This window comes from Aspergillus pseudotamarii (assembly GCF_009193445.1).
Source record: "Aspergillus pseudotamarii strain CBS 117625 unplaced genomic scaffold BDV38scaffold_8, whole genome shotgun sequence".
Lineage (NCBI taxonomy): Eukaryota > Fungi > Ascomycota > Eurotiomycetes > Eurotiales > Aspergillaceae > Aspergillus > Aspergillus pseudotamarii.
Genome location: NW_022475022.1, coordinates 399612 through 421786, shown reverse-complemented (window position 1 = coordinate 421786; position 22175 = coordinate 399612). Strand labels below are relative to the sequence as shown.

At 47.9% G+C, this 22175-nt stretch overlaps 9 protein-coding genes across 9 annotated transcripts; 6 read left to right on the top strand and 3 right to left on the bottom strand.

Annotated features, from left to right (window-relative positions):
• Positions 1–1014: 1014 nt before the first annotated feature.
• Positions 1015–2106, top strand: BDV38DRAFT_268599 (glutathione S-transferase family protein; the record flags this gene model as incomplete). Its single annotated transcript, XM_032056806.1, has 5 exons — positions 1015–1057; positions 1117–1139; positions 1224–1335; positions 1411–1594; positions 1704–2106. 5 exons carry the CDS (start codon positions 1015–1017, stop codon positions 2104–2106), a joined length of 765 nt encoding a protein of 254 aa, XP_031917416.1.
• Positions 2107–4066: 1960 nt separating this feature from the next.
• BDV38DRAFT_296864 (uncharacterized protein) lies at positions 4067–5053 on the top strand (the record flags this gene model as incomplete). The annotated part of the gene is made up of 1 exon (XM_032063023.1): positions 4067–5053. The coding sequence occupies one exon, from the start codon at positions 4067–4069 to the stop codon at positions 5051–5053; it is 987 nt and encodes a 328-aa protein (XP_031917415.1).
• A 473-nt stretch (positions 5054–5526) lies between these two features.
• On the top strand, positions 5527–7045 carry BDV38DRAFT_237718 (porphobilinogen deaminase). The gene is made up of 2 exons (XM_032053618.1): positions 5527–5856; positions 5916–7045. The coding sequence occupies exons 1-2, from the start codon at positions 5589–5591 to the stop codon at positions 6647–6649; spliced, it is 1002 nt and encodes a 333-aa protein (XP_031917414.1). The 5' UTR covers positions 5527–5588; the 3' UTR covers positions 6650–7045.
• Positions 7046–7744: 699 nt separating this feature from the next.
• Positions 7745–9927, top strand: BDV38DRAFT_237717 (uncharacterized protein). The gene has a single exon (XM_032053617.1). The coding sequence runs from the start codon at positions 7974–7976 to the stop codon at positions 9849–9851; it is 1878 nt and encodes a 625-aa protein (XP_031917413.1). The 5' UTR covers positions 7745–7973; the 3' UTR covers positions 9852–9927.
• A 1769-nt stretch (positions 9928–11696) lies between these two features.
• On the bottom strand, positions 11697–12670 carry BDV38DRAFT_279250 (uncharacterized protein; the record flags this gene model as incomplete). Its single annotated transcript, XM_032058969.1, has 2 exons — positions 11697–11904; positions 11961–12670. 2 exons carry the CDS (start codon positions 12668–12670, stop codon positions 11697–11699), a joined length of 918 nt encoding a protein of 305 aa, XP_031917412.1.
• A 1913-nt stretch (positions 12671–14583) lies between these two features.
• Positions 14584–15597, top strand: BDV38DRAFT_279249 (uncharacterized protein; the record flags this gene model as incomplete). The annotated part of the gene is made up of 2 exons (XM_032058968.1): positions 14584–15038; positions 15099–15597. The coding sequence occupies 2 exons, from the start codon at positions 14584–14586 to the stop codon at positions 15595–15597; spliced, it is 954 nt and encodes a 317-aa protein (XP_031917411.1).
• Positions 15598–16041: 444 nt separating this feature from the next.
• BDV38DRAFT_296862 (Alpha/Beta hydrolase protein) lies at positions 16042–18295 on the top strand (the record flags this gene model as incomplete). The annotated part of the gene is made up of 8 exons (XM_032063022.1): positions 16042–16264; positions 16312–16820; positions 16877–16928; positions 16977–17381; positions 17428–17569; positions 17626–17748; positions 17798–17962; positions 18012–18295. The coding sequence occupies exons 1-8, from the start codon at positions 16130–16132 to the stop codon at positions 18293–18295; spliced, it is 1815 nt and encodes a 604-aa protein (XP_031917410.1). The 5' UTR covers positions 16042–16129.
• Positions 18296–18391: 96 nt separating this feature from the next.
• On the bottom strand, positions 18392–19929 carry BDV38DRAFT_296860 (uncharacterized protein; the record flags this gene model as incomplete). Its single annotated transcript, XM_032063021.1, has 4 exons — positions 18392–18683; positions 18741–18886; positions 18950–19714; positions 19888–19929. The coding sequence occupies 4 exons, from the start codon at positions 19927–19929 to the stop codon at positions 18392–18394; spliced, it is 1245 nt and encodes a 414-aa protein (XP_031917409.1).
• Positions 19930–20295: 366 nt separating this feature from the next.
• BDV38DRAFT_268593 (putative integral membrane protein PTH11-like) lies at positions 20296–21694 on the bottom strand (the record flags this gene model as incomplete). Its single annotated transcript, XM_032056805.1, has 6 exons — positions 20296–20687; positions 20743–20807; positions 20875–21248; positions 21303–21370; positions 21433–21472; positions 21536–21694. The coding sequence occupies 6 exons, from the start codon at positions 21692–21694 to the stop codon at positions 20296–20298; spliced, it is 1098 nt and encodes a 365-aa protein (XP_031917408.1).
• Between the last annotated feature and the right edge of the window lie 481 nt (positions 21695–22175).

Below are 22175 nucleotides of genomic sequence, written 5' to 3'. Positions count from 1 at the left end.
CAGAAATTCCAATTCTGTGGTGCTCGCTCATGAATGCATTAGTGACCCCAACAGGCTTCCAAGGCATGCAGTCCTCGCCAATACCATTCCTTCGCCATGACGAGGCACCTGGGGGCTATTTAGCGTCGCTTTGCAGGCTACTCTGCACGTACCAATTATTCTAAGCGCAACCAGCCCTTCTCTACTGCACTTCTATACTACCAAGACGGACTAGTTTACTTTTCTGCAGGATATCGACGTGTGGGCAGATGCAAAACCGATGGAGCAGGTGCTAAATGTGTCGGACTCGGAATCATCTCGGCGGCTGTAGTTGCTTCCCGTACGACCACGTTGCGTCTATGTGCTTGATGGATGAGCAAGCCTACGCGGGACCGTCAGATCCTGCGTTTGCCAATGATGGTTAACCTCTGGGTTGATCTATAACACTTACGTTTATTTCAATCATGCGGATCTCCAAATCCGGATGTAATGCCAATAAACAGCATTTGGAAACAACTCAACTGATGCGTATGAATGCTTCAGTGATGAGGGTGGTGGTTCGCAAAGCAAGTCCAATTGATGGAAGATGGAAGATGGAAGATGAAGAGATGTATATGCTGCTATTTATTGTCTGACTGGGGTGTCAGCATAGCGGAGTGGCCATGGACTGGAACGCCTACCTGCGGGCGGTGTTTAGGGCTGCAATGATCCCGTGAGATAATACGACGCGATGAGTATAAGACTTTGTCCAAGGGTGGATATACTGAGAAAGTCCAGTGGTGGACCGCCCCATGCCTTTATGCATTTGTTAATTGGCCTCGTCGTTTAGAGTATATAAGCACTAACCAAGGACTGCCATCCCGAGGTGTACGAGCCGCCTAGGCCACCAACGGGCCGCCTGACAGAGGAGTGGGGTTGAGACGTGCCCCCAAATCTAAGGTCAATCAAGAATATATTAAGGGAACACTTACTATTTTGTTTTATCTCGATCATACACCAACCAAGGAACCTCGTCCTTCCACTCCTATAGGCATTATGACCGAGCTCAATACAAAGCCAATTACTGTCTGGCTGACCCGTAAGCCGAGTTGGATATCTGCTTCATAGGCAGTGATACTGATTAATTCGATATCGCAGCGTCCGGACCCAATCCTTGGAAGGTATGAGCACTAATCGACGGCACGGTGGATAGTCAATGAAGATCGGCGGGGAGGTTTTGCTGACTTCATCTGGTGGAAATCCAGGTCATCCTGGTTCTTGAGGAACTGCAGGTTCCCTACGTGATTGAATCCTTCAGATTTAACGACGTGAAGAACAAGCCCTACACCGATATCTGCCCTAACGGTCGAGTCCCAGGTATGTACCACGTTTACCAAAGCCAGACTGGAAATCGTTCGCTTTTGGATTGGAGATGCTAAGCGGAACAAATAGCCATCGTCGATCCCAACACTAACCTGACACTCTGGGAATCCGGCGCCATTATCCAGTACCTGGAGGAGGTCTACGACACAGAGAAGAAGCTGACTTATGAATCGCTTAACGAAAGACAGCTGCTGAACCAGTACCTCCATTTCCAGATGAGTGGACAAGGGCCCTACTATGGCCAGGCTGGATGGTATGACTGCCCCTATTTCCCCTAATTTCTCTCTCCACCAACCCTGGATCACATATCTTTCCTTCTTTTCCACATGCTGAGCTCTTCGTTCATATTCTAAATAAACCAGGTTCAACGTTCTGCACCACGAAAAAATCCCCTCCGCCATAGAACGCTACAATGGCCAAGTGCGCCGCTTCCTGGACGTATTAAACACTTGTCTCGAAGGCAAAACCTGGCTCGTTGGCGATAAATGCACCTTTGCCGATTTGTCATTTATGCCCTGGAACTGTCGCCTTGACATGCTGCTGCAGACGCCCCCGGGCGAGGACCCATTAGCAGAATACCCCAATGTGCAGGCCTGGCATAACCGCATGGTGGTGCGACCTTCATGGAAGCGCTGCATGGAGGTGCAAGAGAAGCTCATGGATGATCAAGGTTTGATGCCCAATGGCATGCCCAAGGGGATAAACAATATCAAAGAGTACGAGGCGCAGATTGCGCGAGAGGCCGCTGAGAAAGAAGCACAGTAAAGCTCTAACAGAGGGGGAATGGTAATTGTTCAATTTTTGAGATATATGCTATCAACAAGAATGGGAAATTCATACAAGATGAGAGGTCATATAGATACTTGTTCGTAATCCAATGAACCTGCATTCTTTCCTTACGTACACAAAATAGACCATGTTTTCATTCGTGTGATCCGACATCGAGACACCGATAATTTAGCTTCGTATGTGCCAGGGTTTAGGGCTACGGTCCGTGCCCCAAAATTGGGGGCCAAAACCTAGCTCAATAGATATTCTCCAATGCTCATCGATCGGCCTATGTGTGTAGTGTGTACTAAAATCTGACCGACCAACCAAGACCGAACTCCTCCTCTCCTGCTTTTCTCCCAGAGGAGCAACAAACAACCCAAGGGCCCGTGCACGCCCTCACTCGGGAACCTGCGGAGAGGAAGTGAATGGAACCGCTTTCTAGATTAGTGGATAGTATCAATCAGCTCTTTCTATGTCTTGTTTCTATGCACGTTTCTAGTTTAGTTAATGTTGTGGAGAGATGAGGGGTAGTTGCCAGTGTATGTCGGTTAAATCAATTTATATCCAACAGCGGGCAGAGACAGAGAGTTGCAGAAAGGTAGGTGATCAGTGATATTGTGTTTAGTGGTCGTTTTATTTGATTGTCTACAGATGTATGATGCTTGAAATAGAAAGCGAAAACGAATACGAAAAAAACGTAAAGAAAAGAAAAGAAAAGAAAAGAAAAGAAAGATGTGATAAGAAATAAATGAAGCTGCGAATATTAGAATGTAACGGTAGCAGGGGACGCCATTGGTGAGTTTGATTATATAGAGTAGGTAAAGCTAAGTACAAAAGGTATGGACAAATAAGCTAATGCACAACTTGACTAGGGATGAGTAGCTGTAGTGTGAATGTGTCACTTTTCCGGATGGGCTGATAATTAGGGGCTGTCTGCCTTGTCTCTCTTGCATTGTCTGGGAGAAACAGTATGAATGGTAGCTGACTTTACAACGAGCATGTCAGGACCAGGCATCTCATCTCATCTCAGCCGGTGATCTCTGTGGAGAAGCGACGTCATTGGCTGATACCCCTGCCCTATACCATGAAATGACATCCGACTAAATGCTTGATTTGTTCTCCTTTCACGATGTTAATACCAGCCTGGACTGCAGGGTACAACATGCTCCACATAAGCTGTATTTGACGTGTATTTTTCTGCATTGTTACTGTTTAGTATTGAACGTGCTTCATTCTACCAATGCTGCAGGGCTATTTCTAGCTATGTCCGGCCTTGGAAACATGGTTGGAGATCCATTAGCAGGAAATCCGATTAACATGACAACGTCTTAAGGGCTCTAACCTCAGATCAACGGCAATCATCAAGAATGATACGCTAGACCATTTCCCATCTGGCGCATCTGCCGGTGGAGCACTGGTAGCAGCCCTATGCCTTTCGAGACCCATACAACAGACTATTGATGATCTGCAGAATCTATATCAGAGGTTATACCTCAAAAAACAAGAAATACTGCACCAGTTGTCCTGGCAGCAAATGGAATGTCTCTCAAACATTAAGCAGCGCTGCACCTGGCAAAGTGGAGATCTTTCAATTGCAAGGGTAGACGAAGAATGATAATATTATGAACATCATGTCGCTATTAATGTGGATGTACGTGCGGGACCCAAGTTTAACAGCGGGAGATCAAACATCTAACAATATTCTTAAGACACAAAACCCGCCAAGACCTGATGTTGATCCATTCCTGTAAAATGCAGGAACCAGCTTTTCGGAGTACCAATTCTTGGAGTGAGTACATTGGTGGTATCCTCATGGCGATCAAACTCGGAAAATGCCTCCAAGGTACTCCAGGGACCTTGAGGTTGCGGCCGATAAGAGAGGATGACGCAAATGATAACTTCCTCTCCCTTTTCAAACGACTTCCTCACAATTCTCCCTTCATTTCTTTTAAACATGTCTACTATGATAAATCAGATCCCGTTGGAATTGCTCGAACTGGTTTGCGATGAACTAGATACGAGAGACTTGGCGTCGCTGGTTGGGACTTGCCGCGACACATACCACCGAACGATAAATCGCTTGGCGCAGCGATACACAGAAATCCACTTAGACTTCTCGCAAGACAGCTTTAATCATATCCATGCTATTGCCAACAACAAGGTCATGCGACAGCAGGTTCATCGCCTGGTCGTGATGACCCCGGAGCCTTATCTCGGCCGGGACCTGCAGTGGCAGCGAAGCGTCGCAGGCCACATACACAATCCGCTACAAATACCAGTCATTCAACGGTTTCGAGATGACCTCGTTGAAAGGCTGACGAACTGTCGATCTTTTGTGATATCGCCTGTCAGAACCAAGTTTGTACCCGAGGAGGAGGATGTCAACAATAATGAACATTTCAATCCCGACGACGCTGCTGGTGTCCTATTGGAAATCATTGCCAATACGTCGCTGCCCATGAAGCTATTCTGGTATGGTACAGGAGTGAATTACACCTCAAATGTTATGGATATTCAACGATTACCGAAGGATCTCTTTACAAATCCCACCTTCAAGTCCGGATGGGGGCGACTGGAGAACCTTCACCTGGACCACAAGCTTACGCCATACAATTACTCTTTTATCTTGAATATGATTCTCCATGCCCCTAACCTTCGCAAAATATACCTCAGTCTGGCGCCACGGGATTTGGCAATCGAGTTTTTCTCCCATCTTTCGCAATCTCCGTCTCTCCCTAGCTCACTAGAGAGGATTGCCTTATGCTTCACGTCGATACGAGCGGTTGACCTTGTCAAGATTCTCAGTCATTCTCGACAGACGCTTAAACGCCTCATTTTAGATGATATGGGGGGTTTATCGTCGGACGAGTCTAAACTACACAGTCAATTACATGGTTGCTTCCCACGGCTGGAAAGTATTGATTTCAATAAGTGCCAATGACATTAGCGATGTATTCTTTTAGCGATGACATAACCTTTTTTTTTTTGTTTTTTTTTTTTTTTTTTTTTTACGTGTACGTAGGTGACTCATTAGAATAATGCCGAGTTAGATCGCTACTACCTGGAATATCCATGTGTATATATTTTGTGTGAAGCTTCACAACTGCAACGCGACAAAATTATCGACTTCGTTGTCTTCACCCTGAGCCATTCAGTATTACAGCGACCAGCCATTATTCAATGAATCCGTACCTACAAACCTTTCCTCAGAGACTTAAGGACATTATGAAGGCGAAAGATGGTTCACTAGTCGGATCCATGGCACAATACGTGGCGATAGTGATGAGCCTGAGGAAGTTCCGATAAGATAAGGAATATTGGAAAGTTCAAAATGGTGGGGGTTTCGGGAAAAGGTGGGGGCTAAGCCCGGTCAACTTCATATAAGACGCTGGACCGGCTCCAAACACGTTATGCAGCTCCTATAGCCCGCCTCGGTACATTTCTCTTCTGCTGTGCTTCTATTGAATACTGTAATTATGGCACAGAGCTCTCCTGCGGTCCAGCCGCCTCTGCGAATCGGTACCAGACGATCAAACTTGGCTATTGTCCAAGCCGAGGGTATTCGTGATAGCCTGCAGAGGATTGCACCAAATCGTTCCTATGAGATTGAAACACTCCACACTCTTGGTGACAAAGACAAGTCTACAGCCCTCTACAACTTCGGCGCAAAGAGCCTGTGGACCAGCGAGTTGGAAGAAAAGCTTACCTCTGGTCAATTGGATGTCATCGTCCATTGTTTGAAAGGTAAATCCGCTACGGTGCTCCCCCTTATGTCAATACGCAGTTTTATAACCGTTGACTAGATATGCCAACCACACTCCCCGAGTCGTGTGAGCTTGCGACAATCACTCTCCGCGATGATCCGCGTGATGCGTTAATTATCAAGGCCGGTCTGCCGTACACCAGTTTACAGACGCTCCCTGAAGGCGCAGTCGTTGGCACTTCGTCAGTGCGGCGCTCGGCGCAGCTTCTCCGTCTCTATCCCCATCTGCGCTTTGCCAATCTGCGTGGCAACGTTGAGACCCGCTTGGCCAAGGTCGACGATCCAGAGAGTGAGTATACCTGTATGATCATGTCTGCCGCTGGCCTGGAGCGCATTGGTCTCAAGGGTCGCATCAACCAGTACCTGGGCTCCAAAGATGGTGGCATCTTCCACGCTGTCGGCCAGGGCGCACTTGGCTTGGAAACTCGCAAGGGAGACAGCAGTACCCAAGAGTTGCTTAATAAGCTGGTCGATGAAAAGTCTACTCTCGCCTGTCTGGCCGAGCGGGCCCTCCTGCGGACCCTTGAAGGTGGTTGCAGTGTCCCAATTGGCGTCGAGACGGAGTGGGTCGATCAATCACAATATCTTCTGAGAATGCGCGCTATCGTGGTCAGCCTCGACGGCACCCAAAGCGTTCAAGACACCATTGATGCCACAGTGCGGACCAACGATGAAGCGACTGCATTTGGGAAAGAGCTAGCGGCAAGGCTCGTAACAGCTGGCGCGGATGCGATTTTGAAAGATATCAACACTAATCGGCCCTCGAAGGACTGATGATTAGAGTATTATTTACATGTAGCCTTGTCTGGAATACTCCTCCACTCTGAACATTCGGAAAATAGACTTCTTTGTTCACCTTCGCTCTCCGAAACTTGGCCTGTGCTTGCCGTCATCCCGACTTGGAGCGGGTTTATTTAACCGTGGTATTCCACCTTGTAACAGGGTCATTTTACTGCGGCTATATCATAGCTAGTGATCATGGGCCACAAAGCAATATAAATGCAAGTACCAGGGGAGCACGGTGACGCGGACGAGGTACTGGCAGACCGGAGAAGACGGAATGCGAACTGTGAACTGCGATCGACTCGTTTGTATTTATTAATAAATATTCTTTTTGCATCCGACCATCATCCGCTGAACAAACTAATATCATGGAGCATATTCCTTTGACCGAGCCATGTTGCTCAGAATTACATATTCTAGACTATCAACAAAATTGTAGGTTCGGCTTTTTCAGGGACTGCGGTCCGGGCCGATAGGGATACATGAATGGACTTCTTGTGACCACGAGGGTAGCGAAGTATCATTTACATATTTTGGAAGCAGCCTCGAACCATGAAACCCGATTCGCTAGTCGGAACGCCACATATATTTGAACCTCTAAAGATTCAAAAGTGTCTGGAATCAATGGTCAGAACCCTCCAGATTGGGCCTGCCCTAAGCCAAGGTTGTAGGTAGGGTCTCGGTTAATACGAAGAAGGACCCACGTTGGCCCACAGCCTCACCGGCCATCGTCGTCCTTATTGGATGGCATAACTCCGGATATTAATCTTGCTTCTCACCTGCGACGGCTGGATCCCCTTTTTCTCCTGAAATTAACCACGCTGTGCTTGGGAAAGCACCGTGTGCGGGATTGCGCTCAAAGGAGATATCAGCCTTGGGTCGATTGAAGAATAGTCTACTCCGTAGTTGTGAAGGCAATGGTCTCCTCAGGAAGGACTCACCATCATGGAAGTCTTCGAGTTGATACCCTCCAGGCAAAGACATTTTATGTAATTCCAATGCATGGACCATCACACCCTGCTGGCTAGTTCGACCGGCGCCGGTTCCAACCAAGGCACTAAATTGCATGGATTAAAAGACCAACAGGCTGCTCCTATTCTGCTTCCATAATTGGCCCCCATCGTCACAGGGATCTTATATTTCGCCGACACCCCCCCTCAGCCCAACGGGTGTTGAGAGAGTCACGATGACCATTCCTCGGCCAAATCCCCGGGGGTTTGAGGCTACATGATTATGTCTGACCTCCTGCTGTCTCTTCTGCTCTGAATTTCCGACAAGTGCCGCGTCCGTTCCTCAGGGCCAACCCTCTGCCGCCATGATTTCGCTGCTACAGTCCCCGGTGCGGCGGTACGGCCTTCTGGCTGTCTCGGCAATCATCCTTCTCGCCACATTATACCGTCTCTATTTCCACTCTAATCCCCTCCCCCAGGTTGTCCGACCAAGCGGTAACAGCGCGGACAGTAGCAGCTCCAAGGAGAAACAAAAGGGAACTGGGCGATACGGTCATGATGACCCGGAAGCTGTTCCGCACCCGATCGACGGGTTAATCCGCAACGCAGAGCAAGAATGGGACCGCCTCCTCACGAAGCAGGTATACAACCTCACCGACGCAGCAGCACAATATCGAGAGCGCCGCGGTCGCCACCCACCCCCAGGGTTCGAAAAATGGGTGGAACTCGCGCAGCAAAAAGACGCGATTCTCATCGAAGACCTATTCGATCAGCTCTACGATGACCTTAGTCCATACTGGGCCCTGGACCCTAAGGTCATGCAGAAACAGGCATCGGAATGGGAGCCGCGCATCATCGTGCGCAACCACACACTGAACTCCACCGGCCGCACAGGCGTCAACTGGCTGGAGGTCTGGATGGATCTCGTCTCCACCATTGCCGACTTTCTCCCGGACATGGATATCCCATTAAACGGCATGGACGAACCCCGCATTATCATTCCCTGGGACAAGCTCTCGGAGTACCGCGAAAAGGACCGCGCAAGCCAGAAACTGCTTGACCCCGCCACCGCCGTCGACCAGTACATGGCACTGCCCGCGTACGACGAGGCGCATCCGAACGAACCATTCAAACCCCCGTTTGACGGCCCCGACAAACCTTTCTGGGAGATCATGCGCGACGCATGTCCCCCGGAAAGCCCGGGACGAAACAGCAATATCCCTCACATGGATTTCGCGAACCCGCCGCCCGAGTTCTTCAATTACCGCAACTTCTCAAAGACCGGGTATATTGAGGATTTCGAGCGATCTAAGGACCCATGCTGGCGCGCAGAGCTACAAGCCCTCCACGGCAGTTTCATCGAGCCGACATCCACATCCACCACGCACGAGCTCGTCCCTCTATTCGGTGGCTCGAAGCTAACAGTCAATAACGAGATCCTTATCCCACCAGCCGTATACTGGGACGACGACCCACGGTACTCAGGCGGATGGAAGAATCAAGGCGGCTCCTGGTCCGACAAAAAGGACATCGTGTACTGGCGCGGAATCGCCAGCGGCGGACGTAACCGCGTCGACACCTGGACAGGCTACCAGCGTCACCGACTCGTCTCCATGCTCAACGGGACCGAAGTGTCCCTGACGAACGGCTCCAAATCCGCCGGTATCAACTTCCGTCAACCGGACTACCAGTACTACAACATCTGGGCTGGGCTAGACGGCACTTTACCCGAGTATCTGAACGAACACTGCGACCTCGGCTTCCTGGATTTATGCTGTTTTCCCGTCGAAGACGGCAAGCACTGCTCATACACCGACCCGCATTATGAGATCGTGAAAGGCATGCCCATGAAGAAAATGTACCAGTTCAAGTATCTGCCCGACATCGATGGGAACTCGTTTAGTGGGCGTTATCGCGCGTTCTTGTTGTCGACTTCTTTGCCCATCAAGGCGACCGTATATAAGGAGTGGCATGATTCGAGGCTTATTCCGTGGGCACATTTCGTGCCCATGGATTCATTGTATATGGATATCTATGGCATTATTCAGTATTTTATTGGCTATAAGGGACGAAATGGACATGATGGGCAGGCCGAGAAGATTGCCTTGAATGGGAAGAGTTGGGCCGAGAAGGTGCTCAGACAGGAGGATATGCAGCTTTATGTCTATCGGCTGCTCTTGGAGTATGCCAGGCTGTGTGATGAGAGGAGGGATAGTTTAGCGTTTGTGGGTGATTTATTATGAACAGATCATGATGAATGGTTAACTTTGTAAAATAAACCAATTAGTAATATGCATTCAATTGCTAGCGAGACCCACACTCCCTACCACTTTCTAGAATACTCATAAGAAAATAAAAGGAAAAAGCCTTGCAAATCCCTAGTCTATGAGATGTCAGTGAGGTCTTGGTGACCGCCAACTCACTGTCAGCAAATGCTCACTCGTTCATCTCCGTGTCTTCCACCCCTTCCTCTTCGGGCTTGGGCTGTTGGTCCTGTGGCTGTGGCTGTGGCTGCGGCTGTGGCTGGGGCTGGGCATTTTGGTGAAGATGGTGGTGGCCCCCGCCCCGGTGAAGGCCACCCCGATTGCCACGGTTGCCCGCAGCGCGGCCTCTGCCCCCCCTCCTCCCTTCTTCCCGCCTGTGCCCCCCTCTCTCTGCTTTGGAGCGTGTTTGCTTTTCATCAAATCGGAGGCCATACTCGGTCCTTGTCGATGTGACACTATGTACGAAATAGTAAAGTTGAACGGTTGAACCTATAACTACTTCCAAGGGCTTCTGAGTTTTGTCTCTCTCTCCCCGGTGGAATCAAAGTGAATATCCAAGACAGTCACTGCGTTTACTACGAATTTAATATTTGCAACCGGTACTACAAATGACTAGTGAATAGAAAGTAGCGTGAATTAAGTTCAGTTCTGGTATGCCTGTCAAATGGACCAACGGTAGATATTTCTATACCTCATGAGCATAGGGAATATGTAAAGCGATAGATTCTTCATCAATGCTATCACAAGAATCACTTCTTCATAGCCGCGTAAATACTAAGTAAATGAAAAACATTTGGGTCGATTGCAAAACTCCAGGTTTTGCCGTAACACGGCTACTGGAGGCTACCTAGTAATGCTAAGATAATCTGTATCGGTGTTAATGCTTTTGCCTTTATTTTTAGTTTTTAGGGCTTTTTAGATTTCCTTTTCAGGAATGATAAATTTTTGTAATTTCTATGATTGCTTGCGCTTCTTGATCTGCTTGATATTGTTAACGGGTCTGAGCAGTATGATCAAAGACCTTCAGCATATTCGGTAAAAGCTTTCCATTGCGCTAGAAGATAAAACATTAAGACACTCTTGTGGTAAATCAAGACACCTATCCTATGCGTCAAAACGAGGAATCTGGATTATAGTAACTACTTATTATACCGTAGCGATCTGCGTACAGCCCCCGCGCGCTGAGTTATGACATCCCTACATATAGCCAAGCTTCATAATTTGACTAGCTATCTGTATCTACTATTTCGCTATCTCAACTAATTCAATACTACAAGTATTTTGACATCAATACGAACAGTTGTTGTTAAGAAATTGGGGGGAAGGGGGTTCCTTGAATATCGATTTTAGGTATAACTCTTTAACGTACAGCAAGAGAGCATCACTACTTATAATACTCACAATGCAGAGAAACAAGGGAATTGTACTGCTCATATCCACCTTGAAAACCAGATAGGAGGGAATCTGATAAAGGCCATGCCATGGAGACCTACCAACGGACCCGTATCACGTTTGTAGGGCCAGCTTCGAAAATATTTGTGCCCATCCTTGCCATCATAGCATGGTTTACAATTTTAGTTAGAGAAAAGCTTCCCAAGATCGAAACCTGGGAGTACACAGGATTACGAATTTAATCGAAGCACAGCGCCTGTCTTAGCTTCACCAACTTGGCTACTAGACCCCAGCACCACGTTGAGGTGCAGGCTGATCACTGGGGACCGGTCTCCGTCGACCAGTTATAAAATTAACAGCCCGGTCTCCGCCGACCTGGGAGTTTGCAAGTAAAAGTCCGGTCTCTGTCGACTCGGAACACGATGTCATGGTCTATTGACGCATGGCAACCGCAAGGGCAATCTTGGCAAACTGCCTCATGTCCTGGGGCTCATCAATCTTCCAAGGACCGAACCTTCTCATTCTCATTAAGCCGGCATTCGCTACTCCGCGAGACCTTTGGATATAGTAAGCCCAATTGCTGTCATATTCGGCGAAGCTGATAAAGATGTCTCGTCCATCTGCCGAAACGAGATCCCGCCTAACTACTATGTTAGCTAAACGGAGTTGCAAGTTAGGTAGAAGGAGGTAATTTACCGATAGGTTGTGGCATTTGAGGTATCAGGGTACTGATTGACCCATGCGACAACCTGTGCCACCTCCTGCATATCAACAGCTGGAGAATGGCTATAACGGTCGCTTACCTTGCATTCCGCAATCGAACTTATTGCAGAATTTGTGATTTCCTGTAGCTGACCGTCGGTGATGGCGACATACTTTCGCTCTACCATCTTTCCGCCACTGGCTACTGTGCCAAAGTTCCCTGTTAGACGCAATCGTTTGGATCGCCACATACGGCGACGGTTGGGATCAAACGAGACAATGGCCTGCAGGAAAGAAAGGAGACTGCTGTTAACGCTATTCTCGTCATGTGCTATCAGCGGATTCTGTCTATGTAGATCCCCTTGGAGAACTTCCCATTGTTGGATTAACGTAGTGCGAAACGTCTCAAGGCCATGCCACTGATTCGTTCCGACAACATTAATATAGTTCTGGAAGTCAGTCACCGAGTTCAAGATAACACGGGCTGCTTGGATATTCAATCCCATAGCATCGGGATTGAACAGTTGAGGGCCCACCAAAGGAGGGCAGATAGTACGAAACAAAAGGAATTGTGTCTCGGTAATTTGAGACCCTGGCCCTAAGTCCTGGCAACCTCGTAGGGTTTTATCGGTCACCCCAGCGCGAGCTGTTGCGTTTTGCCAGGCCTGGCGGTCTCTTGGGATCTCGTTGAAGTACTGTGGCATAGTTGCTTGTTAAATCAAGCTCTGTTTTGTTAGATAGGACCTCCGTCAATATGTAAAATGGGAACGATGTTGACATAGTCTCCAGAACAATTTCTTGCAAACAAACTAAGTAGCACACTGTAATGAATATACTCTAGTATGATGGTGTTTACTAAATAGAGCGAGCACAATTCCTATGTTTCATTCATTCACAATTAAGGTTACTTTTACCATGCTGGGAGACCATTCCACGAGGTTTATGTCGTGCGAAAAGTGAAGTAGGCAAACTTAGGTGTACAAAGTAGAGGTAACTTTTTCAGTTTAGGGGGATATAACTTCTGAAGACATTAGTTCTGTCCATTTCTACAACATTGACAGTGTAGTTAATACATTGTACTATGATCCACTCTTTATGGCAGTGTCGAAGGAAGAGTGTAAAGTAGCCTCGTAGAAACTTCGTATGTATTGTTCTGGGCTACTATCTGAACACCGTAGCCCCATCTACGTACATGTTTGCTTATGGCTTTATTTCTGCTAGTAGAGCCTTTCATAAAGATCTCCCCACTGTTTCCCCATCCTTTTGACTTCCTACATTGTAAACAGCCATAATCGCCGACCTAACCCTCTGTTCCAGCCAATATACCAACCAAGTCGAAGTATGACACCGGAGGCACTTTCAACCGTAGCTAGAAAGAACCTACAAAGCTTCTAGGGGTAAGGCAAACATACCTCTTCCAAATGGGAATGGCAAGATGGCGCCTGACAACATCTAGGAGATATAGGACAAAGACTCGGGAAGGGCTAGACCCAGAATGCTAAAACTGAGAAGTGTGGAAATCATCGATTGTTGGCCAGTGTCTGGGCGACTAACAGAACGAGTTAGAAAGTCGATTGACGAAGCCGGTCCTGAGGCCACTTCTGTTCTGTAAGAGACTTCCTATTTTCCATTGGACATGAGAACCAGAAATCATACTCAAGCAAATTTACTGAGGGGAACCTGGTACCTTTCTACTTATCACAATAACACCAGGGACATTGGAGCATCTAAGAATTGATATAACTGGTTCTGAATACACACCCCGCCCGCGCAGGATGTATGCCGACAGCCAGGCAATCACCTAAATATCGTTGATACCTTGCTAGGATGCCCCTACGCTACATATACTACATATCCTGCTGCTAATCTAAAGCCTAGGATTCACAAAGTGGATCAATGTCAATTTGGCCAGTTCTTTTGAAGGACTTAAGTCTGGCACAAGATCAAAAGCATCATATCTACTATATACAAATAACCCCATGCAAGCTAAGCCCGAGTATAGATTTCCATCCTCGGAGGGGGGGTTCTGGCCGTGCCTTGTGTAATCGCGTAGAGATCACGGGGGGCAGCAGATAAGGAGATGAAGGAGGGTGAGCATTTACTGACAGTGAGTTGGAGGGAGGGGAGAAGGCATCCACTAGGTAGGTTTGACCTGGCCTACTAGATTTGCGTTGTTAAACTTCCGAATATAACAGGTTAACAATGGTTAGAGCACAGGTACCACCATCGTAAAAGACGCTATGCTTATTTCTTGGGGGCTTCTTTGAGCTCTGCAGATCAGAAAGCGCCGTTCTTTGGATACACACTGTCCAGGACATCGTCTAAAAGGAAAGGATATATACAATATGTGTAATAGTAGTTGTCGTCCGGAGTAGAGATAGGCACTATGAAGTAAATATAGAGCTTGCAAATCCGGTGTTTACCTCCTGTTACCTCAACAACACTGCTAATGGTAGACATGTGACTATTTCCTTGTCCACTTCACCCCCCATTCTCCCCTCTCCCCCTCCTCCCATCCGCGACCACCACCACCAGTCCCCTGGCGATCAGTAAGGTACCTGGAAGTATCTGTTTTCTGTCACCTTGAAGTCTCTATTTTCTCTCTTGTCTATTCACCATGTCCACCAAAAGTAGGGCGTCTCGGAGGATTGACCTCCTGTTTACAAGTCTCGTGGCAAACCCGCCAACAGCACTGCTGAAGAACAGTCAAGGTGAAGTGAACGATGAAGTTTTAGAGGAGTTTAGAGTCCGACACCTTGGAATGGATCTAGAAAGCCTATGTAATCATAATCATGGAGCTTTACCGTCCTTTGAGCCTATGTCTATTGAAGAGCTCAAAAACCACCCGATTTGTCCAGGTCTGCTAGACCACGAAGAAGCATCAAACCTGTACTTCCGGGAGTATAACCCCCCTCAAAATGCAGACGCTCACCAAAGCACTTGTTGGAAACCACGTGTATGCTCTCGCATTGTTCTCGATTATTTCATCAACTACTTATTAGGGGGGTTCCCGAGAGACCTCCCGCTGTGTGTGCGTTCAATCGCCCACAAGCGTCAGTTAAGCAGGATAAGGTGAGTGAGGTTACGCACTTTGAATCGTTCATAGCAAGACTAACTCATTCTCTTACATAGCATGCCGAATCCTTTCCTTCTTGGGGGTGCGCTACGAGGTGCTTACCCGACTATACATGATGAGTGGGTAGCCGGCCTGAAGCTGGAGCCAGAACCAGTCAATAATTGTGTCTCTCCACACGTGATACTGGGCGTATCCCAGTCCTACGATGGACATGAAGGGCAAATGCTCTTCGGCGAATTGGCGCCAATGATCACAGCTATGTATAACAGGGCACGCCAGCCTGAGGTATCCAACGAAGATCAGGAGTCCCTCTTTAATACGCCAGAAGAGATCACCCAGCACAAGTTACAATTTCCGAACGAAGTGCACTTCCCTGTGATCGTTTTGTCTTTTCTGGGCCCACAACACGGGCGGATCTTTCATGGACAGATGGAGGACGGCGAGCTCATCATTCGCCAGTCAAGGCTTTACAGTTTCAAACACATGGAGAGTGCACCATTTGATTTATTCGCCAGCATTGCGCTCAGTAAGCCATTACATACTACTAGTATGTAAGACTGTTTGTGGATGGGTCTCCCGTTTACTGCGAGGGTATACTCCTTTCCGGTTTCGAGGTTTCATGTGTTTGTAGTACTAATTTAATATGTTTTACACTGCCTATGGGTGGTGGGCCTATGGAATTATGGAAAAAGATTCGGATCCTACTAAGATGTAAGTTGTGATGCGCTCTGGAAGCTTCCAACATTGCCGGTTGTCACCCTAAACTGTATTAGGCTACGGCTATTGTGTTTATGCTAACCGCCTTTGGTTAACTACGTACGAGCGGCGATGAAGACGAATAGCCTTATACCTGGTAGTTCATCTTTCTACAGCTTTACATTGGCTAGTTGATTAAGAACATCGTTTGACCTGTCGAATATCAATCCAAGGCTGAGATATAATTCTGCCTAATTCCAAATGGCCCCAAAACATCAAACCGGGTATAAATCCCGGGGAGGTGCAGCCCCCATCCGAGATATAAAGCATGGCCTTTAACCCAGTCCTCATCCCCAGAGGCTATTTCATTTCAACATAGTACTTCCCAACAATGGGAAAATTTGTATTCAGTCTTTTCTTTTGCAGCGCGGCTACCCTTGCGGACCATCGGTTCCCACCTCAGCCACATGGGCTTTGGACTGTTTCTTCGCCCTATGTTGACGATGCATCCATATCATATAAGAAGGTAGGTGTAATTCACAGCTGGTCCCTCTAATATTCTAACGAAGTAAGACACCGATCTGCTCAACTCCGGACCTCGATACCTACAGCGGCTATGTCCATCTGCCCCCCCGTGCAGACGATGCACATCCCCACCCAAGTAACTTGTTCTTCTACCACGCCAAATCCACTAGAAACGGGACGGCTCCCCTGACGATCTACCTCGGGGGTGGCCCTGGAGCAAGCTCCATGTCCTCCATGGTCACTCAAATAGGACCCTGCTCCGTGAACTCGAATTCGAATAGTACATCGCCGAATCCCTGGTCCTGGACTCGCGAGTCCGACATCCTCTTCATCGATCAGCCGGTTCAAACTGGATTCTCGTATGATGTGCTTACAAATGCCACAATTCACTATTCAACAAGCACTATCACTCCGATGGACCTAAATCCCAGAGTCACGATGGCGAACCATACGTTCGGAGTTGGGGTGTTCGGGTCCCAGGATTTGAACGGAACGGTTAATTCGACAACGAATGGAGCGAGGGCGCTGTGGGATTTCATGCAGGTCTGGATTAACGAGTTAGTACCTTCGTCATTGTCCCCATTTTTCTTTTCAGGTCGATACTAAGTGGCAGATTTCCCGAATATGGATCGCCGGAAAAGAAAATACACATTTGGACAGAATCCGTACGTGTCTACCTCTCTATTACAAATGCCTGCTAACGAATATTCCAGTTCGGCGGACGATACGGTCCATCCTACGCCGCATACTTCTTGGACCAAAATGAGAAAATCCGCAACAACCAAGTAACCAACACTTCGTCTCTTTCTCCAATCAAGATCGACACACTTAGCATCCACAACGGCTGTAGCGACATCATCACGCAGGGTGCATTTTACCCCGAATACGCATATAACAATACCTACGGCATACAAGCCATCACTGAGGCGCAGTACGAAGAAGCTAAACATAATTTGACCAGTCCTGGTGGCTGTATGGATAGGGCTGTGAAATGCCAGGCACTCGCGCAGAAGCTGGACCCGCATAACTTCGGCAATAATGCGGAAGTCAATGCTGTGTGTTCTGCTGCTGATGAATACTGCTATGAAAACGTGTTAGGAGTTTATGCCTTGTCCAGGGTGAGTTCTTGAATATGGTCTCATGAATGTGTGTTAACTGCTGTAGCGCGATGTTCATGACCTGGCCGAGGTTCCTACCTCGACTATGCCGCAGCCGTACTCGGATGGTTTTTTTAATCGAGCATGGGTGCAGCACGCTTTGGGTGTTCCGGTGAATTTCACTGCGAATTCCAATGCTGTTTACAATGGTGTGATCTTTCTCAGATAGGAATTTTCCCCCCACGATAAGTGCTAATGATAGTAGCATTCTGGAGTACCGGAAATGCGCTCATCACCCGTGGAAAAGCAATGGACGACTTTGCATCGATCATGGAACGGGGTGTTAGAGTTAATCTTATCTATGGGGATCGGGACTATCTCTGCAATTGTAAGTGATTTACTCGTTCAACTAGAATACTAACTTACGATAACAATAGGGATGGGCGGCGAGAACGTCAGCTTATCCATTAAGCACGACCAGTCTGCGGCGTTCAGCTCCAGCGGGTATACTGATCTCATCACAAATCAAACTTACGTGGGCGGTGTTGTTCGACAACATGGGAATCTTTCCTTTACAAGGGTTTTTAATGCAGGGCATGCCGGTAGGTTTTGAGAGTCGACTGGTTCGTTGAGCGTATGCTGACTTTACAGCTGCTGCCTTCCAACCTGAGACTATGTTCCGCGTGTTCTCGCGGATCATAAACACGAAGGATATTGCAACAGGAAATATTACCTTGACGGACAAACGCAGGGAGACCTACAGGACCCGAGGCCCACATTCTAGTTTTGACAGAAAGAACAAGCTCCCTTCCCCAGCAGCCCCTGTGTGCTACACCCTCAACATGCCTACGACCTGTACAGACAATCAGAAGGCGACACTACTAAATGGTACGGCCATTGTGGAAGACTTTCTGGTCAAGTGGCCTGTCTCCTAGATGTAGCTAGTGGGGTGTCGTTTATTAAGGCTGGGATACAGCTTAAGCGAAATAGGCATAATCGTTCTAATTATATACACTAGCGATATAGAAAAATTATTCAAACTCCACACGGACCCCATTATCATCGTCTAAAACAGCGGTCACATTCCTAACTTTCCGTCCAAATAACTCCAGCCCAGTATTAAGAGACTCCTCAAACTCCATGACACGCCTAGCTGTCATTGCACTCAGCGTAGAATCCCATAATACCTCCCGTCTTTCGCAGCTCTCTAGGAGCCAGATCGCCCTACGACGAATTCTCATCTCTCGACAGCGCACGCCCACAATATACAACGGGGAGACAATGCCAAGATTGAAAGAAAACGTCCGCTTTTGAGAAAATTGCCTATTATAAGCTCAGTATACCATTTAGGCCAGTTAAACCTGGAAGAATATAACCAACCTTGTGCGCAATAGGTAATTCTCCGCAAGCGAAATAACGGTCTCGAATTCCTCTTGAAACTGATCCCACACATTCTCTGGAGAGCCTGGTGGGATAGCAACATACATCTTTGCAATGAGATACCAAATACGCGTGAGGCCAGTATCCTGACCATATATATATGACCTCTCGGACTGACCAGTTAGCCCAGTCGACGGTATAGTCTCCACAAATCTAGCGTGCCACTCATTCAAATACCTCGATGTCTGTCCCGGGTCAAGGGGAAGGGCAGAGCCCGGTCGATTCTGCATAGTAAGCGCCATATCTAGCCGGTCATGGAAGATAGAATTCAGGACACCATCCAAGGAACGCTCCGCATCGTTGCGACTAGATGCGAGGTTAATCCTCGCCGAGATAGACGAGCCTCGGTCACCATCCCGCCTCAACGTCCGAGACAGCGATGTACCTAACAACCCGACCAACTGGTTGTCCAATCTCATGAACAGATATACCATCGTTTCTCGCGATACGATATTCCACATCAGCTCCTCTCCACACCGGAGCAGTATATCCAATCCGGATTTAATATGAACAACCGCCGCCCTTGGACAGCCCCTCATACACTCAAAGCAGGCAAAAAGTAAACAGCAAACCAGAGTCAGATCCCTCCCATCACTTGCAAGCCGAATCCTCACATTCGTTAGTGCCCGTCCATACTCCCGCATAGCGAACTGACCCAGCGGACTCAAAAGAAAAGGGTCATCGTCATGCTCATAGATCTGCTGCAGAGCCCCACATGCGACCACCGTGCGCGCAAGCGCTTCATCGTTGTTCGTAGATCGTAGTACTGGATCCGAGAAGTCCGCTGGAAAGCGATACCTCGTTTGATGAAGGAAGAAGTCAAATGCTTGTCTTCCCTCGTCGGATGCGAGAAATGACAACCTAGGTTCCGGTGCGCGGTAGATTACCACCCGTAATTTAGGAGGGGATTGCGTCTTTTGAAGAATTTTGTAACTACATGGGCGATCAGTTGAGGTGCATTTCTGGCATTTTGGCTTTGCTTCGTCGCATTTTATGTGTCGCTTTCTGGGCTATGTTAGTACTGTTGACTTTTAATACGTTAAGTGGTTAGGGTTCCGCACTTGCAGGTTATGCAGCCTGTGTTTACTTTGCTGCCGCAGATTCGGGGAGCTTTCCTGGGGTTATTCATTTCAGATAAAGGTATTGTATTTGAGAGGAATGATTAGGCTGACAGGTTAGTGGATATGCAGCCACGGTGCTAATCAGCAGTATTAGTGATTGCTATTTCGCCCCCAATTATTTGATGCCTTATCGTATCGACTGCCTCAGGCTGCCAACATGGTATTTCACAATGGACGTCGGCCACTGAAAAGTATGTACATCCTGAATATTAAAATCAATCATAAAGTCCCATGTGTACAGCAGTTCGTATTACCTTTTCCCAGTCCCCAAAATAAATACCTATCCACTGAACCTAGATATCACCAAAAGAAAAAGAATGTAACCGCCCAAACCTAAAATGTTAATCCAATATATACACCCCAATCCCTAACTACTAAACCCTCTCCTCAACCCTCGTATGAAACTCCCTTTGAACAGCAATTCCATCTCTAGGGATAGGCCCCATCTCAAACCCATCAGGCTTTACATCAGGGCTCGTACAATGCACATTCGTTTGCACCTCGGTAGAATCACTCTCATTCGGCATCCGAATCCACCTCTCACTGTCTGTACTGCGTCGATGCTGGCGTCCGTGGGATCTAGACCCGTATGCCCTGGAATCGTACCCATATTGCAAATTCGTGGTCTTACTTTTCTGACCCGACACACTGCTCGTGATCTTCTGTGCGGCGGTTTTGAATAATCGGTAGATTATCGGGAGGTTGGCGCAGAGGACCCCGCCGAGGGATTCAAAGGCGGATAGGACTCCTAGTGGCACACCTTCCCCTATTTTTGTGTTAATCTTTGGAATATATTTCAGCTTGGGGGAGATGGAGCTAACAGGTAATGTCTGCTGAGCCTTGCGCAACGACGTAGGCTAGGCGGGCGGCACTTATGCCGCACGTTCTGTTGACTCTTTGTTAGTTCTGGTGGGCCGAGGTCTGGGCTTCAAGATTGTAGGAGGTTGTTGTACATGAATCCAATGGAAAAGATTGTAATAAGAGCGATCTTCTTCTTTCGCGTTGTGCGGACTCCTACGATGACGGGGATGGGAAGACCGAAAAGCACGAGATCCGTGACCATGTTGGAGGAGTTGACGAAGTATGTTAGGGCTGTGGAGTTGAAGCATTCACCCTTGACGGTGCGATCCCAGAATGCGTTCAGCGGGCGGCACAGTGCGCCCATAAATGCTTCGATGATGGTTATCCATATCAGAACAAATATCGAACACCCGATCACGGTCTTGCTGAACCAGGGGATGGGGAAGATACGGTAGTATAGGACGAGGATCCCGAGCTTTGTTGCCGCAAGAAAGAGGTTGTAAAGGTGACTGGCAATATACTCTCCCTGTGTCTGTTGTAAGCCAGGCCGAGGTTTGGAGGGACCAACAGGCGCTCTGACCTTTAAGAATATTTCCAGGTCCTTGAGGTCGACTGTTGCGGTGTGATGACCAAATCCATGGCCCACACCTGCTGGGATCAGCAGGGACTAAAAAATAATAAGGGAGGGACACTGAACCCATTGGACGTACCGCAGACCAGCATCGTCACCGAGTATGCTACTTCTAGGGCCTGATATAGGATCAGCGATCACCATTATACGCATGGACCCAGTTTGTGTGTGGGGAGACAGACACTTGCCAGGATGATTAGGTGGTCATCTAAATGAAGGCCCTCTTTCGATATTTTAGCACACAGTCGCAGCACCGTGCTCGCGACCAACAAGACCGTGGGAACTATGTATCCCACAATCACCAATGTCTCTCTCGACGGGGTTCCGTCCCAGGTCGTCATGTTGGGGTACGTTCCTGACACGCACACAAGTCCGGTAGGATATCGCCCTTCTGTTTCGGAGACGACAGCATCAGTGTTGCTTAAACTGACACTGACGGTTGGCGTCTGCCCACAAAGACAAGGCAAAGGGGTTTCATGGGGACTTTAACGGACTGTGTCCGTTTCTAGTGCCGTTAATATGAGTTTGCATGGTTCTAGCTCTCATCGTATTATTCCAGGGGCCGAATCCTTCAGATCATGCAATCAAATTCATAAAAAGCTGTCCTGTTGATTCCTAATCTGCTGCATAACTTTTTTAATCCACCTCCAAGGCGGGTCTGCACGCCTGGACTAATTGAATCCCACGAGAGCGACAAGGTCTAGAAAGCCTGGCATGGATTGAAACTGAAATACCAGGCCTTGCGAGACAGAACAAGCCAATGTTACAGTCGCTCATTTAAAACATGGACTTGAGCGTGACGGCTGAGACAAGCTCGTCAAC